The 27,312-nt window shown below is 47.9% G+C and overlaps 1 protein-coding gene across 12 annotated transcripts in view; it reads right to left on the bottom strand.

Annotated features, from left to right (window-relative positions):
- Positions 1 to 2,332: 2,332 nt before the first annotated feature.
- Drc3 (dynein regulatory complex subunit 3) overlaps positions 2,333 to 27,312 on the bottom strand; it is a 50,517-nt gene continuing 25,537 nt past the window's right edge. For 3 of the 12 annotated variants that reach the window (XR_015630346.1, XR_015630345.1, XR_015630344.1), the window contains 7 exons: positions 24,701 to 24,847; positions 20,559 to 20,678; positions 19,843 to 19,955; positions 17,840 to 18,014; positions 7,502 to 7,625; positions 2,902 to 3,033; positions 2,341 to 2,594 (listed from right to left, as the gene is read on the bottom strand). Coding sequence is in view for 6 of the 12 variants with exons in the window: in NM_001013857.2 (NP_001013879.1) it covers positions 2,481 to 2,594; positions 2,902 to 3,033; positions 7,502 to 7,625; positions 9,307 to 9,377; positions 12,022 to 12,153; positions 17,840 to 18,014; positions 19,843 to 19,955; positions 20,559 to 20,678; positions 24,701 to 24,847 (1,128 nt within the window). In the remaining 6 variants the exon portion in view is untranslated. 12 annotated transcript variants of the gene reach the window in all.

Genomic DNA, 27,312 nt, shown 5'->3' with positions numbered 1-27,312 from the left:
TTCCTGAGTTGTTTGTGGGGTAGGTTCCTTAGGTACCTACCCTGCTGTTGGCTGCATGCCAGAACCAGAACTAGAAGCTCTTCCTCATTGGCTGGTGCTGGGTGGAGAGCACTGTGTAAGCTGCAAGGGGAGAATTCTCACCAATGATCTTGCTCAGCTGTGGACCGCAGGACTTAGGCTGCCAGCATGCCATCCATGCAAGGTCTAAACAGGTGCAATAGTGGCATGATACATGGGTACAAAAACATTACTTTCCATTTGGATTTAAGACCCACTCCACAGTGGACCCACACCAGGACAAAATCTGTGTCAAAGGAAGTCATAGGTTTTAGTGGAGAAGTTATTGTTCTCTTGTTAAATGGATATTATTCAACTAACAAAATATGTTTAATCCCTCTGGATCTTTCATGCTCTTTCTTCCTACCCTACCCCTGTCTCCAGTCCTTTTTTTTAGACAGAATTTCTAACCCAGGCTTGTCTTAAATTCAGGCTGAAGATTCACTATATGACCTTGAACTTCTGATTTTCCTGGGATTACAAGTGTTCGTCTATCTTAGGTTTTTACTGCTGTGAAGAGACACCATGACCAAGGCCATTCTTATAATAAAGACAACATTTAATTGGGGCTGGCTCATAGGTCCCGAGGTTTAGTCCACTATCATCAAGGCAGGAGCATGGCAGCGTCCAGGCAGGCATTGTGTAGGAAGAACTGAGATTTCTACGTCTTATTCTGAAGGCAAGCAGGAGACTGGCTTCCAGGCAGCCAGGAAGAGGGTCTTAAAGCCCATTTCCACAGTGACACCTATTCCAAAGCCACACCTCCAAATATCCTTGGGCCAAACATAGTCAAACCACTATAGTACCCAAGCCTGGTTTTCAAATTGGTTTTTAATATTTTTGCTGTGGTTAGCCTCAGTCAACAATGTTTTTTGTGTTTGTTTTTTGTTTTTTTGTTTTTTTGTTTTTTTTTTTTTGGTTCTTTTTTTCGGAGCTGGGGACCGAACCCAGGGCCTTGCGCTTCCTAGGTAAGCGCTCTACCACTGAACTAAATCCCCAGCCCCTGTTTTGTTTTTTGTTTTTTGTTTTTTGTTTTTTTTTTGTTTTGTTTTTTGTATTAAAGAGTGGTGGCTGCTGTAGAAACAATTGATCAAACTCCTGGGGACAAGTGGAGATTAAGTCGTAGCAGCCAATGCTGGGCCCTAAATGCATGAAAATAATAATACATTTCTAGAATAACTGCATCTCTAGCTGTCACTCTCACTAGGGTACAGGGCACTATAGAAGAGGCAGAGGACAGAGCAGAGTATGTGGAACTCTTGTCCTTTGGAAACCCACTGTGATCACCTGCATGAGTCCCTCACAAGAGCGGCCCAATAGTAATTCCCTCACGGAGGAGAAAAGAGCCAGTACAGCTGGTGTCCTCCCCAGGGGTGGATGTAAGTAGTTACCAGTTGCTAGAGGGAAGGCAACACTCCGCCTACAGATTGCCCATGTTCCTGTAAGAACTCTAATTAAGCCCGTTGGCCATTATGCTTGTCTGGAAGTATTTCTTTGGTTTGTTGTTGCCCTACCCGAGGTGAGTAGAAATAAACTTCCCAGGAGAAGTCACCCTGTCTCCCTAAAACCCCATGTGTCAAAGGCCATTGCCCCTGGGTCTTGCTATTGGGTGGCAGGGCCTCATGAAAGATCTTTAGGTCACTGAGAATATCAAAGGGGATTCTGGGACCCCCTATCCTTCCTCTTCATCTCACTCTGGCTGTGAAGTGGGTCATTTTGCACTAACCGTGTGTGACTCCATGATAGTACCTGCTGACCAAGGTACTGGGCCCTATGCAACTAATATCTAGACTAAACCCTTCCCTTAAGGTGACGTAAATGGTATCTTTTACAGAAGCTAACACACGTGTGTTTCCACTCTTCTTCCACATGGGAGCATGGGAGTCCTGAGAGCATTCTCCACATGGCCACCTCCATAGTCTTAGCAACAGGCTCTGCTTCCTGTTTCTGTGCCTAGTGGGAAGGCAGTGTACCTGGGTAACCATTCCCTGATTTGGTCTGGATCAAGTTCTGAGCTAAAGGGCGGGCCCTGTGCCCTCTGGGGCCTCTGCCTTCAAGAGCAACCCAGGCCTTAGTGCTGTGGGAGGAGTATCAGCTTCTTGCTTCCCTGGTCCTCAGCATCCATAGTTGGGAATGATAATGCCTGCAGCTCATGATGCCACGGCTAGTGGAAGGGCACTAGCAGGAGCAGGAGGTTAGTGTTTTGCCGTAATCACACTTCTGGCTGACATGTTTTTATGGATGGTTCAGGATCTGCTCATACGTGATCTCCCTCTAAGAGAATACTGACACCAGACCTTTATTTTTCTCTATATTGAGAATTATTACCAACAGTGTTAAGACAGGGGTGAATGAAAGAAATCCCATAACTCTCAGGGGCTGGGTCCATGCTCTAGAGGGGATCGCTGGCTGATGGCTGACACCTAGTCTATAATGTCACCACATTCCAGGTTGTCCAGTTCACTCTGCATATGGTCGACGAATTGATTGATCTCCTTCACTCGCTTACGGTTCCTCATGATCTCATCTTTGTGAATCTGGGCAATGAAAGGAAAGCAGGGCACAGTGTCTATGATAGTTAACATTATTTACGAAGGCCCAAGAGAGGGAGGGAAGATGTTTAACCTCAGAGCCCCACCCACGACATGTACTGCTGCTCTCTCACTGTGGCAGGAGTTACAGGTACAGTGAGGTATGACTGGGCCACACTACCTTCACTGCAGAATTCTATAGCTCTTACCTCTTTTTCTTTTCTCTACTTTGTTTCTCATGGGAAAAAATAGTACACTCTGATTGGTGGAAACTCAAGCCAGCCAGCTGGGTGGCTTGGCATTCCTTGCTCACCTTGTCTACGAGATGTGCACACCAAGAGTTGACTCCAGTCACCAGCTCATCTTCCCGGTTGTCAATCTTCAGGAGATGGATGTCATGTGATGCCCCAACGGCGTTAACAATTGTGTCTTTGTCAACAAAAAGCTGGAAAGTGAGAAGGTCCAAATGAGATCCTGTATGCCATTATGCCCCGAGCACAGAGAGGCCCCTGGGAGTTCCCAGGCTATGGGACACACCTAGTGGAAAGCCCATACTGTATCAGCCACTTTGTGCTACATCCGTAGGGAACAGCCTGCTCCCCACCCTGAGCTGGGACAGGTGTCATGCTGCAGTCCCCGTTAAAAGCATGTTTTCTCGGGGGAGATGGCAGGTGGCTAGCCACGGCAGCCTTACTAGGGATATCAGTTCTCACAATACTCTTACTACGTAGTCTTAAACCTCTGCCAGTCAGGTCTGGCGGAGGGTCTCTAGGCTGTTCCAACCCTGGGCCTTGCAAGCTGATAGGTGTCCATCTCCTATATGTCTCCGTTACTTTTCCTGTAAACAGAATCAAACTTTGATTCCACTGGGGTCTGTTTTGCCTTGGTTTGTTCCTGGCACTGTTTGGTCTTTACAGAAAGCTAGTACAACTCTTCACTGTCTAGTGAGCCTGGCAGGCTCTAGATGCAGACTCTGGCTGGAATGGGGGAAGCTTGCTTGAGGGTCTGAGGAAGCAATGCTGTACCCACTCTGAGCCCAAGGGACTTGGAAACACAAGAATAGCAAAGGACCTAGGTGGTGTCCTCTGTGGAGAAACTTCAGGTAGAGCATACATAGAGGACCACTTATCCGAGATGCACAGGATTCCAGGCTTTGCAGGGTTTGACTTTGAAATAGCTGCATTGTCTTTTTATAACATGACCATGAAACAGAAGATCTGAAATCCCAATGCACTAAAATCTATTTGGATTTTTGGGTCAGAGAGAGACACATAACAGTACTTTGTTTTGTTTCATTTTTTATAGTATCAGTTAGCCTAATAATCTCTAAAAATATGTTCTGTCTGATCCTGAAATGTTAGTGTTTCTACACAAGGAAATATTCTTTGATCAAATACCTCCAGGCTCCCAAAGTAAGACTCATGGGGCACAGAGTGTCCTGAATGCTGTTCAAAACAACCTGCTTGATTTTTCTCTCTCTTGCCTTCTCTCTCTCTCTCTCTCTCTCTCTCTCTCTCTCTCTCTCTCTCTCTCTCTCTCTCTCTCTCCTCTCTCCCCGGATTACTGGCCACAGACTCTGTTGCTGAACAGTGTCCGCAGGATGTTAGTCTGCCACAGAATGCCATGTGAGAAAAGCCAGGTTATCTGATGTGGGGTGACGGTCAGCACAGTCATCCCATAGAAACAACAGCAAGCCATTCCGTCCGTCCCTTCCAACTCCAGCAGCAGGCCCAGCTCTGGGAAGGATCAGATGAAAACCTGACCGTACTGGGTGCTCAGGAGTGAGTGTCCTGAGGCTTTTATTTTTGTACCTTTATTTTTAAAGTACATTTAAACAAGACAGACAGTATGAATTTTCTGATAAACTCTTCTTTCTTATTTCAGTGTTATATAGTAAATAACATTCCATTATACATAAATTAGGAGTATGTATAACTGAACACTGTCTCATAATATGGTGTACAGGCTTGAAACTATGCAATATTTAAGCTGCAGATAGCGGAGGAAAGAGCAAACTTTATCATTAAGACTATTACTTTAAAAGGGTTTGACCTTAAGTCTCAGAGTGTTTCACTGAAACCATTCTTGGTTCACGGAAGATGCCAGATGTTGGGATAAGAATACATCCACTTAGGCTCATGAATAAAACACTGTTACTAAAAGGCCACAATCAAGGTCAGGTCACTTAAAAAAGCAGAGTCACTCTTCAGTTTGGACACATTGTATCATCCAGAGCTGGTACCTCAATCAAATAAATGTTCCTGCAACTCTGAAAGGTTTTCTTGAAAACAGTTATAGAACACACTTTGTAAAGATGACATGATTATTCCAGGTCATAGGTAATGCCTGAAATGCTATCCCATCAGGCAGAGGCACAGACACTGAGCATGCATACATACTCACGCATACTCCCACTCACCATCGAAGATGTGAGTGTGAACCAGTAGAGTCTAAGAGCACTTATGTCCCAGCCAGGGCCCAGGTTGTAATGGGAATTACAGAGCAAGGAAGATAAAATGATCAATTTCAGGTTCTGAAATGTCGGACACTTTATACTCAGCTTGGAGGTTAGTTCACTGGATTCTCCAAACAGCAAGCCCCATCTTCAGTTGCTGTCTGTCCTGCCACAGCCCCAAAGAGAAAGTCTTGAAATGTCTTGACTTTCCTGTCAGGAAAGTCTCTGCCTCTCAAGTGCTGGGATTAAAGGCGTGTACCACCACTGCCTTGGCTCCCCATGAAGTTTTGGAGGCAGTAGTCTATTCCAGTCTCGATAGTGAGTCTAAGACTCTTAGCAGAGAGGAAGAGTCCCCCCAAAGTGCCTGCCAGCTGTGGCGAATAAGGAAGGCTGAGGTGTTCGGTACAGTCACAGGCCCAGCACTGTTTATCAGACTGGACTCAGCATTCAGACTCTTGTCCTGGTTGTGCCATTCCCAACTCCTATCTATGAGCCTGCCTTGTCCAGTATTCTCATCCATAACCTTAAGTGAAGGAAATGAGATCACATGTGGTCAACCGGCTGCAAAGTGGTAATCCTCTAATGAAGAAACTTGGTTGCCAGATGCTACAGTACCAGACAGGGCCACTTGGGAAAACTGGCCCACCCCTCTGCTAATGACCTCTGGGGCCCAGATTTTACCGTGGGAGATAATCTCTAGGGCATGAGCATGTTTCAGTGATGTTTTTCATATAGTGTCACAGACCTAGGGACTCTACCATCCCATGAGGACTGTCAGAGACTTCAGAACCTCTCAGAGGAGACTTGCTTCTTGGTTAGGGTAAGGTAGCATCTCCTGTAGCTTAGGGAGAGCAAGTTGGGGTGATTGCGGCCCTGCATCTTGCTGCTGTGTTGGGTGTCAGTCCTAGTCTCACAGAGGCTCTGGAGCCAAGGCTGCTGGCCTTCTATCTGCATAACTCAGCCCAGCTCCTGGGAAAGTAAATATTTAGTGAATACATGTTTTCATCCACCCACTTCCAAGATCATCCCCGGCTGCTGTGCTGGAGTCTCCTGCTGGCACAGACAGGAAGTCCATGGTGGTGAAAAGGCTACTGCTGCCCTCTCTCACAAGTTTATGTCCAGCATGGACAGCTGTAGAAACAAATCAACACGAAGCCGAGTTTAGAACTGTGATGAGCTTCTGGCCTGACTGATGGGGTCTGACAGAGGGACGGTAGTTTAAGAGGTACTGAGGGAGGGCCTCTCAGGAGAGCTAACACTTGAGTGGAGATATAAAAGGTGAGGATGAGAAAAGCATATAGAGACTGAATGAGCATGTCTGCCAGACAGATTGTGTGCTGGCTAGTTTTATGTCAACTTGACACAAGCTAGAGTCTTCAGAGAGGAAGGAGCATCATCTGAGAAAAAAAGTCTCCATGAGATCCGGCTGTAGGGCATTTTCTCCATTAGTGATCAATGGGCGAGGGCCCAGCCCATTAGGAGTGGTGGTCTTGGGTCTATAAGAAAGCAGGCTGAGCAAACGAGGAGGAACAAGCCAGTAATCAGCACACCTCCATGGCCCCTGCATCAGCTCCTGCCTCCAGGTTCCTGCCCTTTGTGACTTCTTGCCTTGACTTCCTTTAGTGATGGGATGTCACCTGAAAGTGTAAGCCAAATAAACCCTTCCCTCCCCAAGTTGCCTTGGTCATGGTGTTTATCTCAGCAATAGAAATTGTAACAATGTCAGTTGAAAGGAGGGAGCCTGGGGTGGGGCTGCCAGGGAAGCAGGCCTAGTCCAGAGTGTCTGAGACCTATGGGGATGAACTCTTAAAGTCAAGGTAGGCTGGGAAGGATGAGGATTGCGTAGTATGGGTTTCTAGTGGACCTTCCTTTCTGCATATGGAGAACAGTCTAGAAAAAGGTATCAAGGGACCAACAGGCAGGCAAAGGGCAGCTGGAACATGGCACAGTGATGTAGGCAGCTGAGAAACCGAGTGAGGTACAAACAAAAGCAGTCCCCTGAGGGCAAGTATTTGGACCTGTGCCAATTCATGCCTCAGGGTCTGCTCATAGATGCCTCCTTAGGTGTAGACTGGATCTCTGGTATTCATTACTGTCTGCCCTGGTGGAAACTGGTGCAGCCTGGTGCCTGACCAGGCAGGCTTGTGGGCATACCAGTGTTGCAGCTCTCCACCATTAAGATACCTGAGGGAAAATTTTGGCTGTTACCTCTGTTTGTAACTGTGCCAGAAGACTCTATGGAAGGGAACTTGGGATAACCACCTGGCTATCCTGACACCAACTGTAAGCACCTTGTTCAGCAGTCAATATTTCTGCAAAGCAGGCCACTGTCTCCTTCACATGAAGAAGTGAAGACTCCAGGAGCTTAGACGGGCCATGAGTAGGACTGTGTTTCACTTACTCATTTGCTGCACCCCAGAAATGTTCACCATGCCCCACCCCCTCTACCCTTACTCACTGCCCGCACATCATCGGGTAAGTCCTCATCCATCTCGCCCTTGAGGATCTTCTCTAGGGTGTTGATGGCAATCTCCAGGAGCTTCTCGTGGTGATGGTTCTCCAAGTCCCGGCACTGGGCGATCCTGCAGTTGTGAGTTAAAGCCAGGGGCAGAGCAAGCCAGGCAGCTAGGCCTCTGATGAACAAGGCCATGCCATCCCTACTAGAGAGTGCAGTCTCTAAGCTTTAGAGTCTAAGGGTTCAAGACCTGCCCTGAGGTGCTAAGAGGCATCCTAGCCATAAAGCTGTACCCACATGCATTGTCAGGTCCCCATAGCATTCCTGTCCTTATACTGGGTCATTACTGTCCCCCAGTGCAAGCTCACCTCAGGTCCTCAGTCTGCTTCTCCACCCCCACGGCTTCCCAACCCTGCCGAAGACCTCACTGGTCTCCCATGTTCTCTAACACCATCTCCTATAGCAGCTGGAGTAAGTTTGATGACTTGAGTAGCCAGTTCCAAGCTTAGAGCTCCCAGGAGTTTCCAATCTCTGACATGGCCTGATGGTCTCATCAGGAAACTTGTTCTCTTCGGCCCATTGTTAGGGCCTTTGCATACCCTGCTTCTGCTGTCTGGACTGTCTCTTCTTTCACCTGTGGCTACCTGCAGCTCTCTTTTTTCAGTGTTGAGGGAAGCCACTGACCCCGTACCTTGCACACCACTTGCAACCTCAGTGACCGTGTGCTGGACTCTGAGCCCCAGGATGCCAGAACCTGAGTTCCTTCTGGGTGGAGCTTAGCACTTTGCCCCTAATAAAGGGCTGTTCATGCCTCACATGCTGTTTTCTAACCTTAAGGTTAGCCTTGCTCCTTTTAACTGCCCTGTCATCGGGGTGGGTGTTACCTCATCCCAGGGTGTTTTCCTATAACAAAAGGTCAGGCGCTGATTCTGAGGTGTCAGTGCCCCATGAACATCACCCACTTAGGAAAACATGCAAGACTATTGGACAGCAGGCCCCTAGGCATCCAGACTATTGGACAGCAGGCCCTGTGCATCCAGACTATTGGACAGCAGGCCCCTGGGCATCCAGACTATTGGACAGCAGGACCCTGGGCATTCAGACTATTGGACAGCAGGCCCTGGGCATCCAGACTATTGGACAGCAGGACCCTGGGGCATTCAGACTATTGGACAGCAGGACCCTGGGCATTCAGACTATTGGACAGCAGGCCCTGGGCATCCAGACTGGCATTCTAGCAAGGCTACTATTGTTGGGTGTTGAGCGCCACTTCAGTTGCTGTGGAGTGTCCTCTACGGTCACCAACTCTACATACTGTGACAGGGAGGGCCTCTTTCCTTGGTGGGAAGTGGTACATTTTACATTCCTCAACTTTCAAAAAGGAGATGCCTATGGACCAGCGCCCTGTGGAAAGTTTACCTTTCCTGGCATAAGGGGTGTAGGTTTTTCTGCAAATCAATGGGGGATGAGTATTCTGGGTAAGAACTAAAGTATTATCTAAAGTACTAAGTTTACTCTGTAGTAGAAGCAAAAGGGGGTGTGGCCCTGCAGCCAACACTTATTTTCCCAAGACTAGTTTCTACTTGTCCTTTCTTTCAGTCCTGGAGATTGAACCCAGGGCTTCACTTAGGCTAAGCAAGTTCTCCACTGAGCTATCCCTTGATCTCCTGTTAATTCCTGAAGAGGCTTCATTCTCCTTTGCTTTTTGTTAAAAGCCTCTGCCTTAGCTGCTCTAGAGGCCAAGACAAACTCAGGAGCCTATGGTCCCTTCCCATGGGGTAAGGTAGGGGTCGTCACAGAAAGGATATAGACTTTGGACATTTTCAATAAATAGTCCCACCAAGTCAGTGATGTTTCTTTCAAATACATTTATGGTCTCCTGGAAATGATATAAAAGATAGTCCACGTGTGTATCAACATCCTTTGCACCACCTCAAATCACAGACCCCTAGAGGCAAATACCACCCTCCTTGACCTACTAGAGGGCTAAGGATTGACACTCTCCCCTACCCCAGCCCCCCTTTCCAGAGCTCTGTTGCTTTCCAGTGTCAGCTTACTACTCCCTTAAATGTTCATGCTGTCACTGTTATTTTAAGATTTACTTATTGTATGTATATGACTATTTTGCCTACATGTATGTATGTGTACCTTGTGCCTGCCTGGTGCCCACAGAAGTCAGAAAGAGGCATTGGATCCTCTAGGACTGGAGTACAAACTGTTGAGTGCTGCCATGAGAGTTCTAGGAACCAAATTCAGGTCCTCTGCAAGAGCAGCAAGTGCTTTTAACCAATGAGCCATCTCTCCAGCTACTGTCACCAGGCTTTAGGGTTTTTTTTTAAACTTACATTTGTGTGTGTGTGTGTGTGTGTGTGTGTGTGTGTGTGTGTGTGTGTGTACATGTGTAGGTCAGAGGACAATTGGCAGGAGTCAGTTCTTTTCTTCCACCACATGGGTCCTTGGAATCAAACTCGGGTCATCAGGCTTGGTGGTAAGAACTTTACCCACTGAGCAAGATCATCTCGCCAGACCTGTCCTAGGCCTTTGCCTACCTGGCTGCCTCCACCAGGACCACATATTGTGACCTCATTCTCTCCTCCCTGAATGAACTCCTTCCTTCTAGGCCTCTCAGCAACATTTGTCCATCCTCTCCACAAAAGCAACGGAGGGTGACTTCAAGAGTCAGCTGTACTCCAGGGACTTCATTTACTCTCTCTCGGCTTCTAGTTCCTCGTAGGTGAGGCAGTTTTTCTACATAGTACCATGGCGGCTAGTGGGGTAAATTAGCCAAATCCTGTAAAATGATTGACCATCTATCTGGCAGATCCAGGAGCCTGGCTGTCACTCTAGACTTCCAACAGTGAGGAGCTGCTGTCCCTAGTACTTAGCAGAGCACTTGGGGCCCAAACAGATCTCAGTGTTGTTGAGAGAGTAGTAAGGTGTGATTAGGAGGGGCTGGAGAGATGGCTCAGCAGTTAAGAGCACAGCCTGCTCTTCCAGAGATCATAAGTTCAAGTCCCAGCAACCACGTGGTGGCTCACAACATTGATTTGGCGCCCTCTTCTGGTGTGTCTGAAGACAGCTACAGTGTACTCACATACACATAAATAAATCTTGAAAGAAAGAAAGAAAGAAAGAAAGAAAGAAAGAAAGAAAGAAAGAAAAGAATGTGACTAGGAATCTTCCTCCCCTGGAAGATACTTTCCTGACCCTTCCACAGACCTCTCAGTACTCCAAATGAGCCCACAGATGCAGGGCATCACAGGAGCCCAAAGCCTGTCTGTAGACTGTGTGTGTGTGTGTGTGTGTGTGTGTGTGTGTGTGTACAGGCGCACGTGCATTTTGGTGAATTCAAGTAAGGTTGTTGGAAACATGGACAAGCATCTTCCAGCTTCAGGTGACCGGCAACATGGCCAGGATGTGTTTGGTTACTGAAAAAAACTCCCTGCCTGAAAGGACTGGGAGCCCGCAGCAGCCTCCCCTGCATGCTCTGCCTCTGCGGTACTTGGGCAGAGCAATTCCCAGTGGGAAATGAGCGGCTGCTGTGCTGTACGCAGCGGATCTATCCTGCGTAGGAAGTGCCATTTGATGTGTGAGGAATTGATTAGGCGCCGTCTCTTGGCCAGGCTGTGGCAACATCTGAGGAGGTCCAATTCATCATGCCACGTCCAGCCCCCAGCCTGGCTGCCTGAAAACACACAGGTCACCCTGGCCACAGGTGCTCTCGAGATGCCTGTGCTTTTCACTCTCCAAAGTCAGGGCCAAGGCTCCTCACATTGCTGCCCTGAGACAGCAGGCACGGGCTGCAACACTGAGGAGTCTTTGTTTGGCTCTGGAGAGCAGGTCCCCCTGTCTTATAAGCTCCTAAACATCCCCTTGGGTCTGCTGAGAAACCTGCACTCTGCTGAGCTGTTCTAGGATGGAGGAGGGAGATTTCAGAGGACTAAGCTCACCTCTCATTCTCCACACAGTCCTTTCCCAGGCAGTAAAGAGAGCAGTGTGTTCCTCTTCCTCTCTGTCTGTCTTTCTGTGTCTCTGGCTGCCCCTCCCCACCCCCCTTGCATTGCAGAGGATGGAACCGAAGGCCTTGTCTGTGCTAAGCAGGCACTTAACTACACTCCTCCCCGCCTTTAATGGATTTGAATAATTTTAGTAAGAGGTGATTTTGTGTGTGTGTGTGTGTGTGGGCACATGCCTGAAGTCACATATGCGGATGTACACACGTTCATGTTCATTATGTGGTGGGGTGCGCTTGTGTCTGTGGCCCGGTGTGCACACTGGAGGGAGGCCAAGGACAACCTCAGGCAGCATTCACCATTTTTCTGTCACTGACCTGGAACGCTTCATGTTTGCTGAGCTGTTTATCCAGTGAGTGCTGGTGACCCACCAGCCTCCCCCTGTCCAGTCCTCTCCTGTGCGTCCACTGGGTCACGCTGGACACACGGGAGAGGAGCCCATGGAGGGCATGCTTGCAGGACTCTGCAGTTGCATGCCGAGGCCCTGGATAGAGGCCAGTCTGGCTCTACCTCCAGCTGCTCCACCAGCTGCATCTCCAGTATCATGAGCGTGTTGAACAGCTCAGTGATGCTCTCATTGCACTCCGTCAGCTTCTGCTCCATGGTGAACAGATCGCTCTCTTCCCGGATGGCGTTTAAGTTCTGTAAGTGATGATTTGGTTTTATGGGTAAAAACTTGGAGTCTGGAGGTGAGGTACCAAATTCAAGTATCAGCCTGCCTTGTGCTAGCTCCGAAAGCTTTGGGGACGCTGGCTGCTGCTCTGGAGCACTGTATATAAAGGTACCTGAAAGTGACAGGCAGGAATAGAGCACTCAGACCTACCCTTACCTCCCAGGGAGAAGAAGATGAAATTCCTGTGGGCAAGGTTCTTTCCCAGTGCCAGAGGGAGGGAAGACATTCTTATCAGGAAAGATGGGAGCCAAGGTTGGGGACAGTCTGTGCAAATCAAGCTTTAAAAACTGATTCATCGGCTGGAGAGACAGCTCAGTGGTTAAGAGGACTGACTGTTTTTCCAGAGGTCCTGAGTTCAATTCCCAGCAACCACATGGTGACTCACAACCATCTGTAATGGGACTGGATGCCCTCTTCTGGTATCTGAAGAGAGCTACAGTGTACTCATATGATATGTACTCATACTCAGTATACATAAAATAAATAATTCTTTTAAAGAACTGATCATATGGCTGAATAGATGGCTGAGCAGTTAAAACACTCGCTGCTCTTCCAAAGGGCGTGGCCTCCCTTCCCAGCACCCATGTGAGCTGAACTGTAAATCCAGTTCCTGAGGCTCTGATGCCCTCTGATGCTTCTCTGGGCACCAGGCATGCAAGCAGTGCACAGACACGCATGCGGGCAAAATTCCTGTACACATAAAATTGAAATAAATAGTAATAATAATTAACTCATACCAGGCATGGTGGCGCATGTGTGTAACCCCAGCACTTGTGAGGTGGAGATAGCAAGTGCCGGAGGACCAGGAGTCTGAGGCCTGGCTAAGATTTGTAGTTTGGGGCTGGAATGAGACCCTGTGTCAAAACCCCACAAACCAAAACTCAGAAACCATACAAATGAAAAAAAAATCTTAGAAAGAAACAAAATAAATTAAACCTTGCCAGCAAATCACATCACCACTAACCACAGCCTCGTTCTCAGAGCTTTATACACTTGTCCAGTCTGGGACCATCACTGCCACACAATAATGTCTCAGTCAGTGACATACTGCCTGGATGACAGTGGCTCCATCGGCCAGTGATGCTAAAAAGTTCCAGCTACCTAGTAATACTGTGGTGTTCCCACAGTGACAATCACCTAGTGACGTACTTCTCAGAACATATCACCAGCATAAAGTGACGTATTATCATACAGGAAGCTTCCGGCCCTGCCTTTTGCTGCTGCTTATTTCTTTTGAGATAAGGTCTGATGTATTCAAGGCTCACCCTGAGCTTGTTGTGTAGTCGATGATGACCTTGAACATTTGCTCTTTCTGCCTCTGCCTCCCAAGAGCTGGGATCACAGGCATGGACAGCACATGCTTTATGTAGTGTACTCACATAAGGACTGGTAAACTTGTGAAATAAAAGTTGCACGTGCATCACTGGGCTGGAAGACCAGGTGTGTACAAGGCCTAACGGGGTAGATGGATAGGAAGAACACAGGATAAAGCCGTAGGGGGACAGCTGTGAGGGGACAAGCTTGGAGCCCTCAGAGCCATGTGTCCTGGGAACTTCTACAATGTGACCTCCACTTAGGCTGAGCATTGGAGGTACCTGGAAAGCTCAGGAAACTCCCAAAGTCAGATCATATCCCAGCACCCCAAGTGGGTGCACCTGGGCCTAGGATGAGCTATTTCTAGGACAGCTTCTTGTGCCCTGAGATACAGGTGGGGTGCTCTGAGTCAAGCTTAGCGGGGTCCATGACCTGCCTCTCTAGAGGGACTTGTTTCTAGGGTGAGTCAGGCCCCAACCTGGTCCTCAGAAGGTGCAAATGGATGGCATATAGGCATCCCAAACCTAACGTATCTAGGGATCAGGGAATAAATGTCAGGGAAGAAATGGCTGGACAAGAACAGCGGCCTGTCCAGTCCAGAGAGGTCAATCCTGATGACGAGTGCCTACAGATAAGCCAGAAATCATATATTGTCTTTCTATGAAATTGTCCATTTACACTGTTAGCAAAGGGTGTGTGTGTGTGTGTGTGTGTGTGTGTGTGTGTATGAGAGAGAGAGAGAGAGAGAACAAAAGACACATACACACATAGACACACACAGAACAAAAGACACATACACATATAGACACACATACACAGAGAAAGCGAGAGAGAGAGAGAGAGAGAGAGAGAGAGAGCGAGAGAGAGCACAAAAGACACACACAGAGACAGAGAGAGACACAGAGAGAGGTACAGGGAGAGAGAGAAGGCTAGAGAGAGCACATGTGGGCACTCGCTGTGGTCGTGATCAGGAAACAAGGTCATGAGTTGGTTCACCTTGTACCTTGCTGAGGCAGGGTCTCTCTGGTTTCTGCTGCAGCACTCTGACTGCACTCTGACAGCACTCTGACAGCACTCTGACAGCACACTGACTGTACTCAAGGCTAGCTAGCCCTCAAGCTTCTGGGAGCGTCTCTCTCTGCTTCCCATTGTCAGCAGGAGTGCTGAAATTACGGTGGCACCCACCACATCCAATGTTAACACATGTGGGTTTGGAGGACTGAACTTGGGTCGTCAGGCTTTCAAGACCAGTGCCTTTTACCTGCCATGCCATTCCCTGCTCTTTGACTAGGTTTCTGAGGAAAAAGTAGGCCCATATTGTTCTTTAGTGTCTCATAAAGACCTGCAATTTAAAATGAATTAGTTCTGGGCTGGGAAGGCAGCTCAAAGGGTAAAAGCATTTGCTGCACAAACCTGACAACTTGAGCTTGAGCCCTGGATTGCACAGTGCAAGGGGAGAACCGACTTCTGAAAGCTTCTTTTATGCTGCAGCATGCATTCACTAGTAACACACACACACACACACACACACACACACACACACACACACACACCCCGATAGATAAAACATTTTAAAAAGAATTCTGGGGGCTGGGGATTTAGCTCAGTGGTAGAGCGCTAGAGCGCTTACCTAGGAAGCGCAAGGCCCTGGGTTCGGTCCCCAGCTCCGAAAAAAAAGAACCAAAAAAAAAAAAAAAAAAAAAAGAATTCTGCTTTGCCCCAGCCCTGGTGGCAATGGCTTGCAATCTCAGCTTATTGGAGGTGAAGCCAGGAGGAACCCAAGCTCAAGGCTATCCTGGACAACTTAGTGAGACTTGTCTCAAGATTAAAAAAAAAATAGGATCTGATACCTAAAACTGCCTCATTCCTAGGACAATGGCTTTGTTAGGCCTTAGTGATCTATAGCCACTCCCTTCCCCCATCCTTCTAACACAGAGACCTCTGCCAAATGACCTTCTAAGATAACTGTCAAGGAGTCTCCCTCCCCCTGAGGTCCTTCCTTCCTCCACTGCTCCCCGGCTAGACTCCAGCTGCTTCGTTACACTGTTCTCTATCAAAGCCATACCTTTTCTCATAGCCGATGTCGTCAAGCTACCTACCTCACCCCACTTCTGCACTGGTTTGTCTAATGAGCAGGTGGAGCCTCGTACCACTTCCCTTGCCCTGCCCCAAAAGTGGCACCAGAAAATAACACAGGGTCCAGAGAGGCAGAGCGTGGGCTAAATTTATCCCCAAAGTGAATGACAATGAGTCCTGCTTCCTCACCATCACTTCAGGAGAAACGCCCAGAGCTGCTTTTGGGAAAGGGAATGTGTGTTTCTCCCTGCTTACCCAGAGCATCAGAAATAATGCCCAATGCCTCAAACCCACTAGGCCATCTTCCTCTGCTGAGTTCAGTCCAGTGCCTATAAGTCTTCATAAAGGTTCAGATCCCAAGTTTACATTTTGACCATTGCCCCTTGTTCCAAGATTGTAAAGGGTCTCGAAAATGATTTTCAACGTACCTCCCCTGCTTCTGTTCCAGTTCTTCTCTTTCCTGATCTCTTTTTGGTGTTCATTGTTTTGAGACAGAAATTTCCTGTGTCCTAGGCTGTTCTGGAACTACCATGCTGGCCTCAGCTCACATCAGGCCTCTTGCTACAGCCCCTCAAGTGTTGAGATCACACCATGTACCCCCATGCCCAGCTCCTCCTAATCTTGTAAGTGGATTGGGAATGTTCTACGTTGTATGTCTTTGGGCTGGGCATGTCCATTCTCACTCTAAGAGTCTGGACTGAGCTATACCAGAGCCATACGAATATGGTAAAGTCTAGGCCCTTGCCTGTCATACGCACATTACCATCTGCATGAAGGACTTAGGACTTATTGTCTTCAGTTAGCTTCCCATCGCCCCTGGGAAAAGAACCCTGCAAATGTGGTAGGGAGGACATTGCTTAAGAACCATACATTGCTTAAGAACATGGTACATCAAGTCCTCCTTCCACATCCTTTCCCTTGGTTCTTCCAGGATTCCAGTGTTCTGGTAACTCTCCCGGCTTGAGCATCAGTGATAGCACAAGTAGAAAATAGAAGTTGAGACACCAGGAGAGCAACTTGGGCCAGAGAAGATATTAATGAGATCAGAAATCACAAGCAACTACCCAAATGGGTATCACACATAATTACAACATGGGGTGTGTCTTGTGTGAGTATTTCACTGAGAACCAAACCCCCAGTCTCTCTGTGGTAGGCAAGCACTCTACAACATCCCTGGTCCTCTTTCACTGATTAATTAATTTTTGAGACAGGGTCTCATTATGCATCCCTAGGTGCCCTAGAAGCTGCTATGTAGACCAGGCTAATCTGAAACTAACAGGGATCCATTTGCTTCTGCCTCTCGGTGCTGAGATTAAAGAGACATCATCACTGCTGACTCTTCTTTTTATTTTGAGACAGGGTCTCACAGGTTGCCCAGGCTGGCCTTGAATTTACAATCCTCCTTCTTTAGATTCCCAAGTAGCCGGGATTACATGCCTACTCCACCAGGCTCAGCTGGAATTGCCTGTTTCTTGCCATTACATGGTCATCTCTTTGAGGGCTGACCCTCATCTTGACACCATACTTTGCCCATCAATGTAGCTTCTGTGCCTTCCTTAGTACCAAGCAGCACTGGGTAAATACATACTTAGTGGAAGTCCCTGTCTTAAATTACCCAGGACACAGAGTTCTTCCCAAACACTGTTCTATGGCAGCTACTAAAGTGGGTTTAGCCAAGCCTGGCATGTTAGCCAATATCTAACCTTACCCACCATATTTCTCAGTGCGATCAGATAGTTCTGAGCATTGAATAAAGGATATGAGAAATTAAAAAGGGCCGAGCCATTAACACTAAGAACACCACCTGTTTTATAAATAACTCCACCTAGGCCAGGAATAGTTATATCTGTGATCCCAGTTATTGGAGAGACAGAGGAAGTGGGATTGCTTAAATCCAGGAATTTGATGTGAGCCTGGGCAATATTGCGAGACGCTATCTCTAAAACTAGCATTACTGTTACTACTTAAAAATTTAAACTTAATTTAAAAATAACAGTGGTGGCACAGTTTGCCTTTAATCACAGCAGGTGGATCTCTGTGAGTTCAAGGACAGCCTGGTCTAGAGAAACCCTGTCTTGACAAACAGACAAACAAAATAACAACCAAAAGAAACAACTGGTCCTTTCAAATGACTCCCTTGGCTGGACCCTGAACACTGGGCCTTCAAGCATATGAGTCTTTATAGACTCTAGGCCTCGGGGGCCACCAGAGGACATGGACATTGCCACCCCTCCTGGTGCCCTGGCACAAGATGAGAGAACTTACCAGCAGGTGTTTTTCCTCAAACTTGGCAATCTTGAGCTTGCCCTGGTCCTGGTTTTCCTGAATGGCCTCCTGTATGCACTCATTGAAGGTGTCTAACTCAATCTTTCGCTTTTCTTGCTGACTCAGGCCATACTCGAAAATGTTCAGGCAGATGATGACAAATTTGTCCTTGTAGGTAGGAGGCTGTTAAGGAAGCTTGGGGCTCAAGGTCAGGCTACTAGGATGATGACAAACATGTTGACAATTGCTTGCTGAACACGCAATGGAAACACCGTGGAGGCTACAGGTGGTCCTTTTGATAGAAGAGGAGGAGCCAGGGAGCCAGGAACTCAGGAACAGGGTAAAGGGCTTAGAAGAGACTTCCAGAGGACTAGGGGTGCAGGGAAGACTTAGAAGCAGCCTGGCCAGGGCAGTGAGTTAGAGTACTTTTACTTTTCTCTCTCTGATGTGGCACCCGGAAGGGCCCTTCTGGGAGGGGCCTGCCCAGTGGCTCATCGGAACTGAGAGAGGAATAGGGTGGTTTAGGTTCAAGTTATGGCTCTGATGCTGCTTCTGAGACCCACTTTAGCAAGTGCCCTCTATTGGCCTCAGTGCCCTTACCTCAACTAAGGGCATGGAGGAAAGAGTCCTTAGGAGTGGGTGGGGGACACACACCTTTAATTCCATAATTCATAGGGCAGAGGCAAGGGACCTCTGTAAGTTCCAAGCTAGATAGGGCTATAACAGCGAGACCTTATCTCAAACAACAACAACAACAACAACAACAACAACAACAACAACAAAAAAAACAAAAACACCCAACAACAAAAAACCAAGTCCTTGGAAAGAGTCCTAGGGCTCAGGCAGGCAGAACCCATCAGGCCTTGGGGATCTTGTGGGAATGTGTTCAGGAGATCAGATGCCTTTCCACAAATCTCTCAGTGTCACAGTGCTTAAGTCAAGAGCATAGGTCCCTGAGGAAGAGAGGTAGCCAGCAAGGAGAAGCCCTGTCTCACTCTCCCCACAGTGTTTGGGTTCTGGGCAGATATCCACTGAGAAAGTTTCAACGCAGTCACTTGAGGTCTGGGCTCTGCCTGTAGGAGCCCACCAAAGCTGGCCAAGGAGCTGGGAGGCCATGGATGGAGGCTCTGACCCAGGAGCTGTGTGTGGCAGGGTCAACCAGCCAGGAAAAAGACCTGGAAGACAGGAAAAGGACCAGCCGTACCCCATGACTGCTGCAGGCACCGTGACATTACACAATGCAGTAACCTTTATTCCTGGGGAATACTCATCTTTCCCAAATTGCAATTCTAGTTTCACATCTTATTCCCAAATCACACTTCTTTTATTAGAGACTCGTCTTTGTATTTTTTCCTGGAGGCTGACACCAGTGTTGGTGGCCCCACAGACCAATCTGGGACTGGCTGTCTCAATTCTCAGCCCTCAGGTACAACCCATTCCCTGTCCCCATCCGTCTCTTACTTACCACTGAGGCACATGGTTTGGTTGTCATGACCACTGCCACCATGTATAACAAGTACTGACTGTTTCCTCCTCGGGCTCTGACCAACTAGGGGACAAATGCAAGCTCTTAGGCCCAATGGTTGAATGATCCTGTACAAATTGCTTAACCTCTGGGGTTACTAATGGTAGCCACCTGGTGGGAGTACTTAAGGGGATGTGGACCAAGAGCAGTAATGTAGCCGGTGAAGAAGATCTTTGACATAGAAACACACTCTCTACTTCCACCTCAGAAACCCCAGCTTGCCAGGTACGTCAGACCCAGTTGGTAGCTGTCACTCGGTGTGCCTTCAGAGATCTAGACAGTACTGATCTACAAAGCCCAACCAACCTGACTGAAAAGGCCTTTTGTATAGGTGAATCCAGGAGATTTAACTATGAGATCTCACATGAATGATGGGAAAACTGAGGTACAGAGTAGGAAGAACTTGCTCAAGGGAAGCTGGTGGTACTTGAGCCAGGCCTGTACCCATAGAGGCAACTGTGTAACTCAGAAAGGATATGCTTCAAGGAGCTCACCAACACCAGGCAGGTAGGATAGCTTGTTGCCCTCCACATCATCGGAATACATGCTGTCAAACAGGAAGGGGCCATTCAGGTGCTCAACAAACGCCATCTGTGGATTCAAATAGCCAGACATGGTAACCCAGAGCCAGGCTTCTGTGAGGGTTGAGGGAACCAAGGATTCTTCAGGGGGACATTGCACCTGAGCTATAGCCCTCCCTCCCATGAAGGCAAGTGTGTGAGTATTCCAGGCACAGAGGGGACATGCACAGAGGTACTGAAGATACAAATGCAGGTTGTTTCCGAGAAGTGGCCTGCAGCTCTGTGTAGCTCCACAGGGGCCTGGGATTAGTAGTAGGGAGGCTAGCAAGGCACGGCCACAAATTGAGGACCACAAAGAACTGAAAGCCAAATGGTTACTGCAAGGGATGGGAAACAGCTTGAGGGTCTTAAGTAAAGGAGCCACTGGGACCAAGAGTTTTGGGACAATCTCTAAGCATAAGGGTAGGGAATGGGGACTGGGCTGAAATGGAGCAGCCTCCGGAGACTGTGATCAGGGCTGAGCAAGGCAGGGAGTGGTGTCAGCTCCTGTGGCTGCTTTGTAGTTTCAGGATCCTGGGGATCCTCGTGGAGCATCGTTGAATATGACCAGAGCACTCTGTGGTACTTTTTGTGTCCAGGCCAGGCTAGGCCAGGCCAGCTGTCTGTGTGATACCTTATGCTCTGCCAGCTTCTGCTGCTTGGCCTGCTCCTCCTCCAGCCGGATCTGCATCAGTGCCTCCCGGTGCTTCAGCTCATCAATGCTGTACTGATGCTTCATCTTCGCCACCTCCCTCTGACCCAGGAGCAGAAATGGTACAGTTACCAGAGGATAACTGGTCCCTCCAGCCACATAGCCTTGGGCCCCTAAGTATGGCTGATGTGTTAGAGGGTATGCTTTGTAAAAGTTTGGAAAGGCAGAGGCCCTGGAGATGAAAATGCCTAATTATTCCCAGGCAACCTAAGCCTAGGGGAATCATGGGATTGGAAGTGCCCCAAGAACCTGCTCTGAGGCAGCCTGGAAGTGTCCCTTGCATGCTGTAGGAAGCAGTGGGGGCTGCCCCTTCCTGAGTTCTACAGCACCAGTGTAGGATCAGGCTATGGGAAGGTCCAGTGCCTGCCTGGCAGAGTTCAGTGTTCCTGAACTATTATTCATTCTTTCTTTTGAATCACAGAGGCCATGTAGGCCATGTGTGCTACTGCCCTTGACGGGAATTTCTGAGTCTTCAGGAGACCATGTCTGAGTACATGTCTTGGTACTCCAGATGCTAGGCTAACGAAAGGCCTCACATATGCTAGGGTGAATGCTGGGCTCTGAACCACACCCTAGCCTCTATCCTGTGCTTTTTAAAAGCACAATCCACCTAAGCTTTTGAGCCCATGTTGTGTTCCAAATTAACACCTAAATCTCGGTCTCTTAAGCTAAGGGTTGCAGTCTCATATTGGATGGAGTAACTGAATGTGGAGGGGACACACACGCGCACGCACACACCCAATTGACAATTAAAGCTCTCTGAACATACAATCACCAAAATTTCTTTAAAATCAAGTGTATAATGAACCCCAGGTGTTTCTGGTCTTGCTAGTTCATGCTGCACTGTATGAATTCACTTATTCACTTTAGCCTTGGTTCTGAGTAGGAAGCATACACATGGCTGTCAGCTACCATACCCTATGTGCACATGACTGTCATCTATCATACTCTGTGTGCACATGGCTGTCACCTACCATACCTTGTGTTCATGTGACTGTCACCTACCATACCCTGTGTGCACTAGCTGTCACCTACCATACCTTGTGTGCACTGGCTGTCATCTACCATACCCTGTGTGCACTGGCTGTCACCTACCATACCCTGTATACATGTGACTTTCATCTATCATGATGCCGGTTACCCCCCACCTCCCCTGCTAAGACTTGAAATGACGTTGTTTTCTGTATGTACAGTTTCCTGCTGTCATAGAAACATAATTGTTTAATTTCAGAAAACAACTTCTTTAAATATTTTCCTACCATCGTTCTTTGGCGTATAAGTGCCATTAGTGTAATTTTTTATTGTATTATGTTAGGATGTTTGGTTTTAAAAAAATGCTATTTGAGGGGTTGGGGATTTAGCTCAGTGGTAGAGCACTTGCCTAGCATGCGCAAGACCCTGAGTTCGGTCCCCAGCTCTGGAAAAAAAAAAAAAAAGAAAGAAAAAGAAAAAAAATGCTATTTGAGTTACTGAAGAGTTTCATTAAATGAATTTTGACTTGGAATTAGGACAGAATCCCCCAAGACTTAAGTTATTATTGTATATATATGATGTATATGTATGTATAGGAGCATGTGCCAAGGCCAAATGTAAGTGATTTCTCTCCCTCCAGCCTTATGTAGGTTCTGGGCCTTGAACTCAAGTCTCCAGCTTTCTATCGCCCTGGACACGCTAACTATTTTGCTGAGCCCTCAACAATTTCTGAAATGGCTCTAAACATAATTCTGCCATTTTATACTACATATTTATTCCACATCATTCTTGTCATTGAGAATTAGAAAAATCAAAATATTAATCAACTCTTAAAACCATTGAAGAGTCCCTGCATCTTGCAATTTATATATCTAGCCAAGATTTAATGTTTGTTGAAGACAGGATCTCTCTGCATAGCTCTGTCTGGCCTCAAGATACAGACCAGGCTGGTCTCAAACTCACAGAGATCTGCCTGCTCCTACCACCTGAGTGATGGGATTAAAGGCACCTGATCTTCATCTTTTATTTTCTTTTTTTACATTTCACTTACTGTGTGCATGAGTGTTTTGCCTGTATGTACGAATGCGTACCATATGTGTCCTGGTGCCTGTGGAGCTCAGAAGAGAGTGTCAGAGCCCCTGGAACTGGAAAGGAATGCAGGTATAGATGGCTATGAGTTGCCGTGCATGTGCTGGGATCTGAATCCAGGTCCTCTGCAAAAGCGAATGCTCTTAACCCCTGAACCATTTCTCTAGCCCTGTCCCCAATACTATTTAATCAAAACAATTGAGATGTGTTTATGTGCATGTGTGTTGGGGAGCAGGTGTGTGCGTGGTTCATGTGTGTGTAAGAGGCCAGAGGGCATCAACAAGCTTTCCTCCTCAGGAGCCGTCCACTTTGGGTTTTGAGACAGGGTTTCTCACTGGTCTGCAGCTTGTCAAGTAGGGTGAACCGGCTGACTTCCAGGGCTCCTCCTGCCTCTGCCTCCCCAGCACTGGGATTTTCAATTTTTCCATAATAATTTATTCATTTTCAGTGCCCCTACTCATGAGTGAGAGAGAGAGAGAGAGAGAGAGAGAGAGAGAGAGAGAGAGAGAGAGAGAGAGAGAGTGTGTTCGTGCAAGCATCACAACATATGAGTGATCAGAGGACAACTTGTGGAAGTCAGTTCTCTCTGTCTACCATGTGGGTCCTGGGAATTGGATTCAGCTGCCTTTACTGGCTCAGACATCTTCCTGGACCACACCAGGCTTTTTAAAAGAATTTATTTTATGTGTATGAGTGTTTGGGCTGAATGATGGAATAGGAACACTCTTCAAGAGGTCCTGAGTTCAAGTCCCAGCAACCACATGGTGGCTCACAACCATCTGTAATGGGATCAGATGCCCTCTTCTGGTGTGTCTGAAGACAGCTACAGTGTACTCATATACTTAAAATAAATGATTTTCAGAATTTAAAATCTCAGAGCCAGCCGTAATCCCAGCACTTGGAAAACTGAGGCAGAAGAATCAGGTGTTCAAGGTTATTCTTAGCTGTATAGTTCAGCCTGGATTGCATGAGACTGTTGTCTTACTCACCTATACACGCACATATACCCTAAGAACAAGAGAAATACTCCGGTTCATACTGTCACGGGAAAGCCCACTGTCAGCAGGGATGGGGAAGCAGCTCCTCTTATTTCTGTGAACAGCATGAGACTGGACTTTGGGAACCAGCTTGTCCCTCAGGGCAGGGCTCTCCGTATAGGCTGCAGGGACATTAGGGCTAGCCCTCCACTGTCCAGACAGCCTTTCCTGGGTACCCCCTAAATCTGTCCATGTGCCAAATATAGGTTCCTATTAATTAGCAAAAGCACCAACTTCCTGTGAGAAGGGCCAGGCAGCTCTGAAGCCTTTGGGTTTCCAGGCACCTAACACAGAAAGACTTCCTAGTCTCGCTATTAAAGGCCTCACACACTGTATGCACAGAGGGAGCAGCAGGAGATAGGACTTACTTACGGCAAGGGAGAAGGGACAGCGCACGCGTGAGCATGCATGCACAGACACACACACACACACACACGCACACACACACACACACACACACACACGCACTGGCTGGCCCAGCATGAGGCTGAAAGACCAGCTTCCAGGAGCCAGCTCTGGGACCTCTAACCAGAAGACCCTTGGTGAGTGGTTTGCCTTGGTTGCCAGCTTATGTGTGCTTCCAGAAAGATGGGGATGAGTGGGGCCTCCCAGCTTGGAGTGACAACCCTCAGGGAATTGCTATGGGATTGCCCCTCGGCTCATATAAGCTTGGGTTGAGTCAGGCCCTGCCACCAGCTCATGGTCACGCCAGTTTACTGTTCACGTCCTTTTACTCTCTCTCCTAGAATCTTCACCTGGAAAACAGACAATAGCTGTCTGTTAGCCCTGGGGTGTTGTGTGGAAGGGGCTAAAGCCTGGAAACCTATAGGAAACAGTGGGAAGTCACTGCTGGAGTGGCTGTGCATAGGAGCGGAAATGGGCCCACTAGGAAAACATGTTCTCTCAGCCATGGATAGGGAGAACTGCTCACGTGATTCCCACTGAGAACAGAGCTGGGACGCTTACCGCCTGCTCATCAACGCGCCGGAAGTCCAGGTACACGAGATCAGGAAGGTAGGCATAGATGAACACCTTGTACTCCTCTGCCTCAGAAACGGGATTCCCAGAGAGGCTGAGTGTTCGCAGGCACGGGAACCGGCGCAGGTAGATGATCTGGGTAGTAGGAAGCAGAGGTGCTGTCCTTGCTGCCACAGGACTGTTTGGAACCACATACAACAGCTTCCCGCCTCTGCACCCTTCCTGAGTCCACAACCTGGCCGGGGTACCTTCCATACAGACAGGTGAGAGTTTGTGGCTTCTGAACCAGACTTTAGTCCTGAGAGTAACCACAAGTTTTCAGAAGACTCCCAAGTGCTCAATTCCCAGTTGTGGAATTTAAGACAGATGACCAGTCTAGTGTATGAGCCTTGACTTCCTCCTCTACAAAATAGGCAGAATGACATCAGTGTCATGAAGGCTAAATGAAATAAGCTATGAAAAGCAGTCATCAGCCCTTAGACGAGTGGTCACTTAGAATAGGGTGACGTTTTAGGCAGTAGAACTGCATGGAGGTCTCAAGTCTCCTGTTAAATGGAGCTGGATTGTCACAGGACAACAGCCAGCAGAGCATCTCACTGAGTGCTATTTACTCTTCCTGTGCTTTGGTTTTAGTAAAATGGGGGAATCAACCACTTGGCCAGTACTTGGATGACGGCATCATTGGAACTTAGACATTACACTGTACGCTAGACAGGAAAGGTTTCTCATGGCCTCTGCATCAGCTCCTGCCTCCTCCAGATTCCTGCCTTGACTTCCTGCCCTGTCCTCCTTTGATGATGGACTATGATGTGGAAGTGTAAGCAACTTTCTCCCTAAGTTGCTTTTGGTCATGGTGTTTATGTTTATAACAGCAATAGCAACCCTCACCAAGACAACATCCACGGGAGAGCAGGGAGGGCACACATTCCAAGAGGCCAGAGGCCCTGAGGCAGCACAGGGCTTGGCACAGCCGCCAACAGCACTCAGCCAAGGTTGCTGCAGAATAGTGGGGAGGGTTCAGGAGGAAGGACATGAGCCACACTGGGAGACAGTACCAGAGGCTGGTTCCTGGAAGACCACAAAGGCTTTCAGCAAGAATTTAAATGTGCTCTAAGAACAGCAAAAGCTGCTAGAGTCTTGTTTCTGGAGGAAAGCAGTATTTGGTTTACTTTCTAAAAGTTTTTTTTTCTAAGAGCCCCCTTTATATCTTTTAGCCACAGAGACAAGATGTTGCTGACAAAATGTGTTGTAGGAGGTGAGAGTGAGCCGCCCCTTCACTGCATGGGGGATGGAGTGGGGTAGGTCTGTAAAGGGTGCACAAGAGATGTTTGACAAAGATGCACAATGCACTGTGATCCAGCAGCCCCACCCCGGGAGTTTACCTTACAGATGGGCTGATGTTGTTCTATGGTATCCTTCTCATGGGCACATGCTACGCCCTGCATGCAGCGTGTGCAACACCCCACATGCAATGCACCATCCGGAAGCAACCCTGACTGCTCCCTGAAAGAACTCAGGTCGCATGATGGAGGGATCCAGCAGAGGAGGGGATCCCCTCTCTGCTATGTCAATAATCATGCTAAGTGCTGACTGCAGAAGAGAGGGCTCAGATGAAGGCAGGTTCCTGGAGGACAGCTGGGCCAATGTGGCAGTCACACATGTTTAAAAACTGGATGCCTGGAGGGATACTCATGGAACTTAGAAGAAGCCTCTGGTTCGGGAAAGAAAGTAAAACTGAGGCTTCTGTGCTCGGAGTTAGGATTACTTTTCTGTGTTTTTTTAATACAATCAGCAGGTACTAAAATCAACCCAACAAATAAATAAATCACAAAACAGCAAGCAGCTAGACGTCAAATAAATGGGAAAGACTCAGAGCAAAGATTCTTAGCGGTGTCAGTCAGGCTTCTCTGGGTCAAGTCACAAAGACGAATACTGGCTGGTTAGGTGAAGAGGATCCACGGTTCCTAAGGTCTCCAGAAATCAGCCAAGCCTGGGGACACCTAGCCTAGATAGCGCAGGTCTCCTGCAGGCTCTTTTCTGTCTTTCTCTCTCTGTGGAGACAGGCTCTAAGTGCATGTAGTACTGGCAAAGAGCAGCCCACTGGAGAGAGCAAGAGGGCTTCATCCTGCCCAGGGCTGCAGGGCAGCGTGGCAGAATACTAAAGGCTTTGGCAGGGAGTCGAGCATCCTGACATAGTCTCTGTAACCTCTCTGGCCTCTTTGTCCAGGCCTGGGGAAGGCCTCATGTCAGTTAAAATCTCCAGTGTCCATAGGATGAGATCTGGGCTGCAGGACCTGCTAAGGCAGAAACTAATGCTAAATGTTCAACCACAGGGTTTGAGGCAAGAAGTGTTCGGTCGTTGCTGTAGCATGGACCTTTGGTGTACAAGTTCCTGGATTATGTCCCTAACAGTGCTAGGACGCAAATGAATTTTTAAAAAGAGAAGAAAAAATAAAGAAAAATGGATTAAAAAAAAAGTAAAGATAACAAAAACCAAAGGGGGCCAGTCGGTAGTGGTGCATGCCTTTAATCCCAGTACTCAGGAGAAAGGGGCCGTGGAGCTCTGATTTTGAGGCCAGCCTGGTCTATAGTGTGAGTTC

The sequence above is a fragment of the Rattus norvegicus genome, chromosome 10 (assembly GCF_021556685.1).
Source record: "Rattus norvegicus strain SHRSP/BbbUtx chromosome 10, alternate assembly SHRSP_T2T, whole genome shotgun sequence".
Taxonomy (NCBI): Eukaryota; Metazoa; Chordata; class Mammalia; order Rodentia; family Muridae; genus Rattus; species Rattus norvegicus.
Note: the sequence above shows the minus strand (reverse complement) of the source record. Positions and strands in the feature narration are given on the sequence as shown.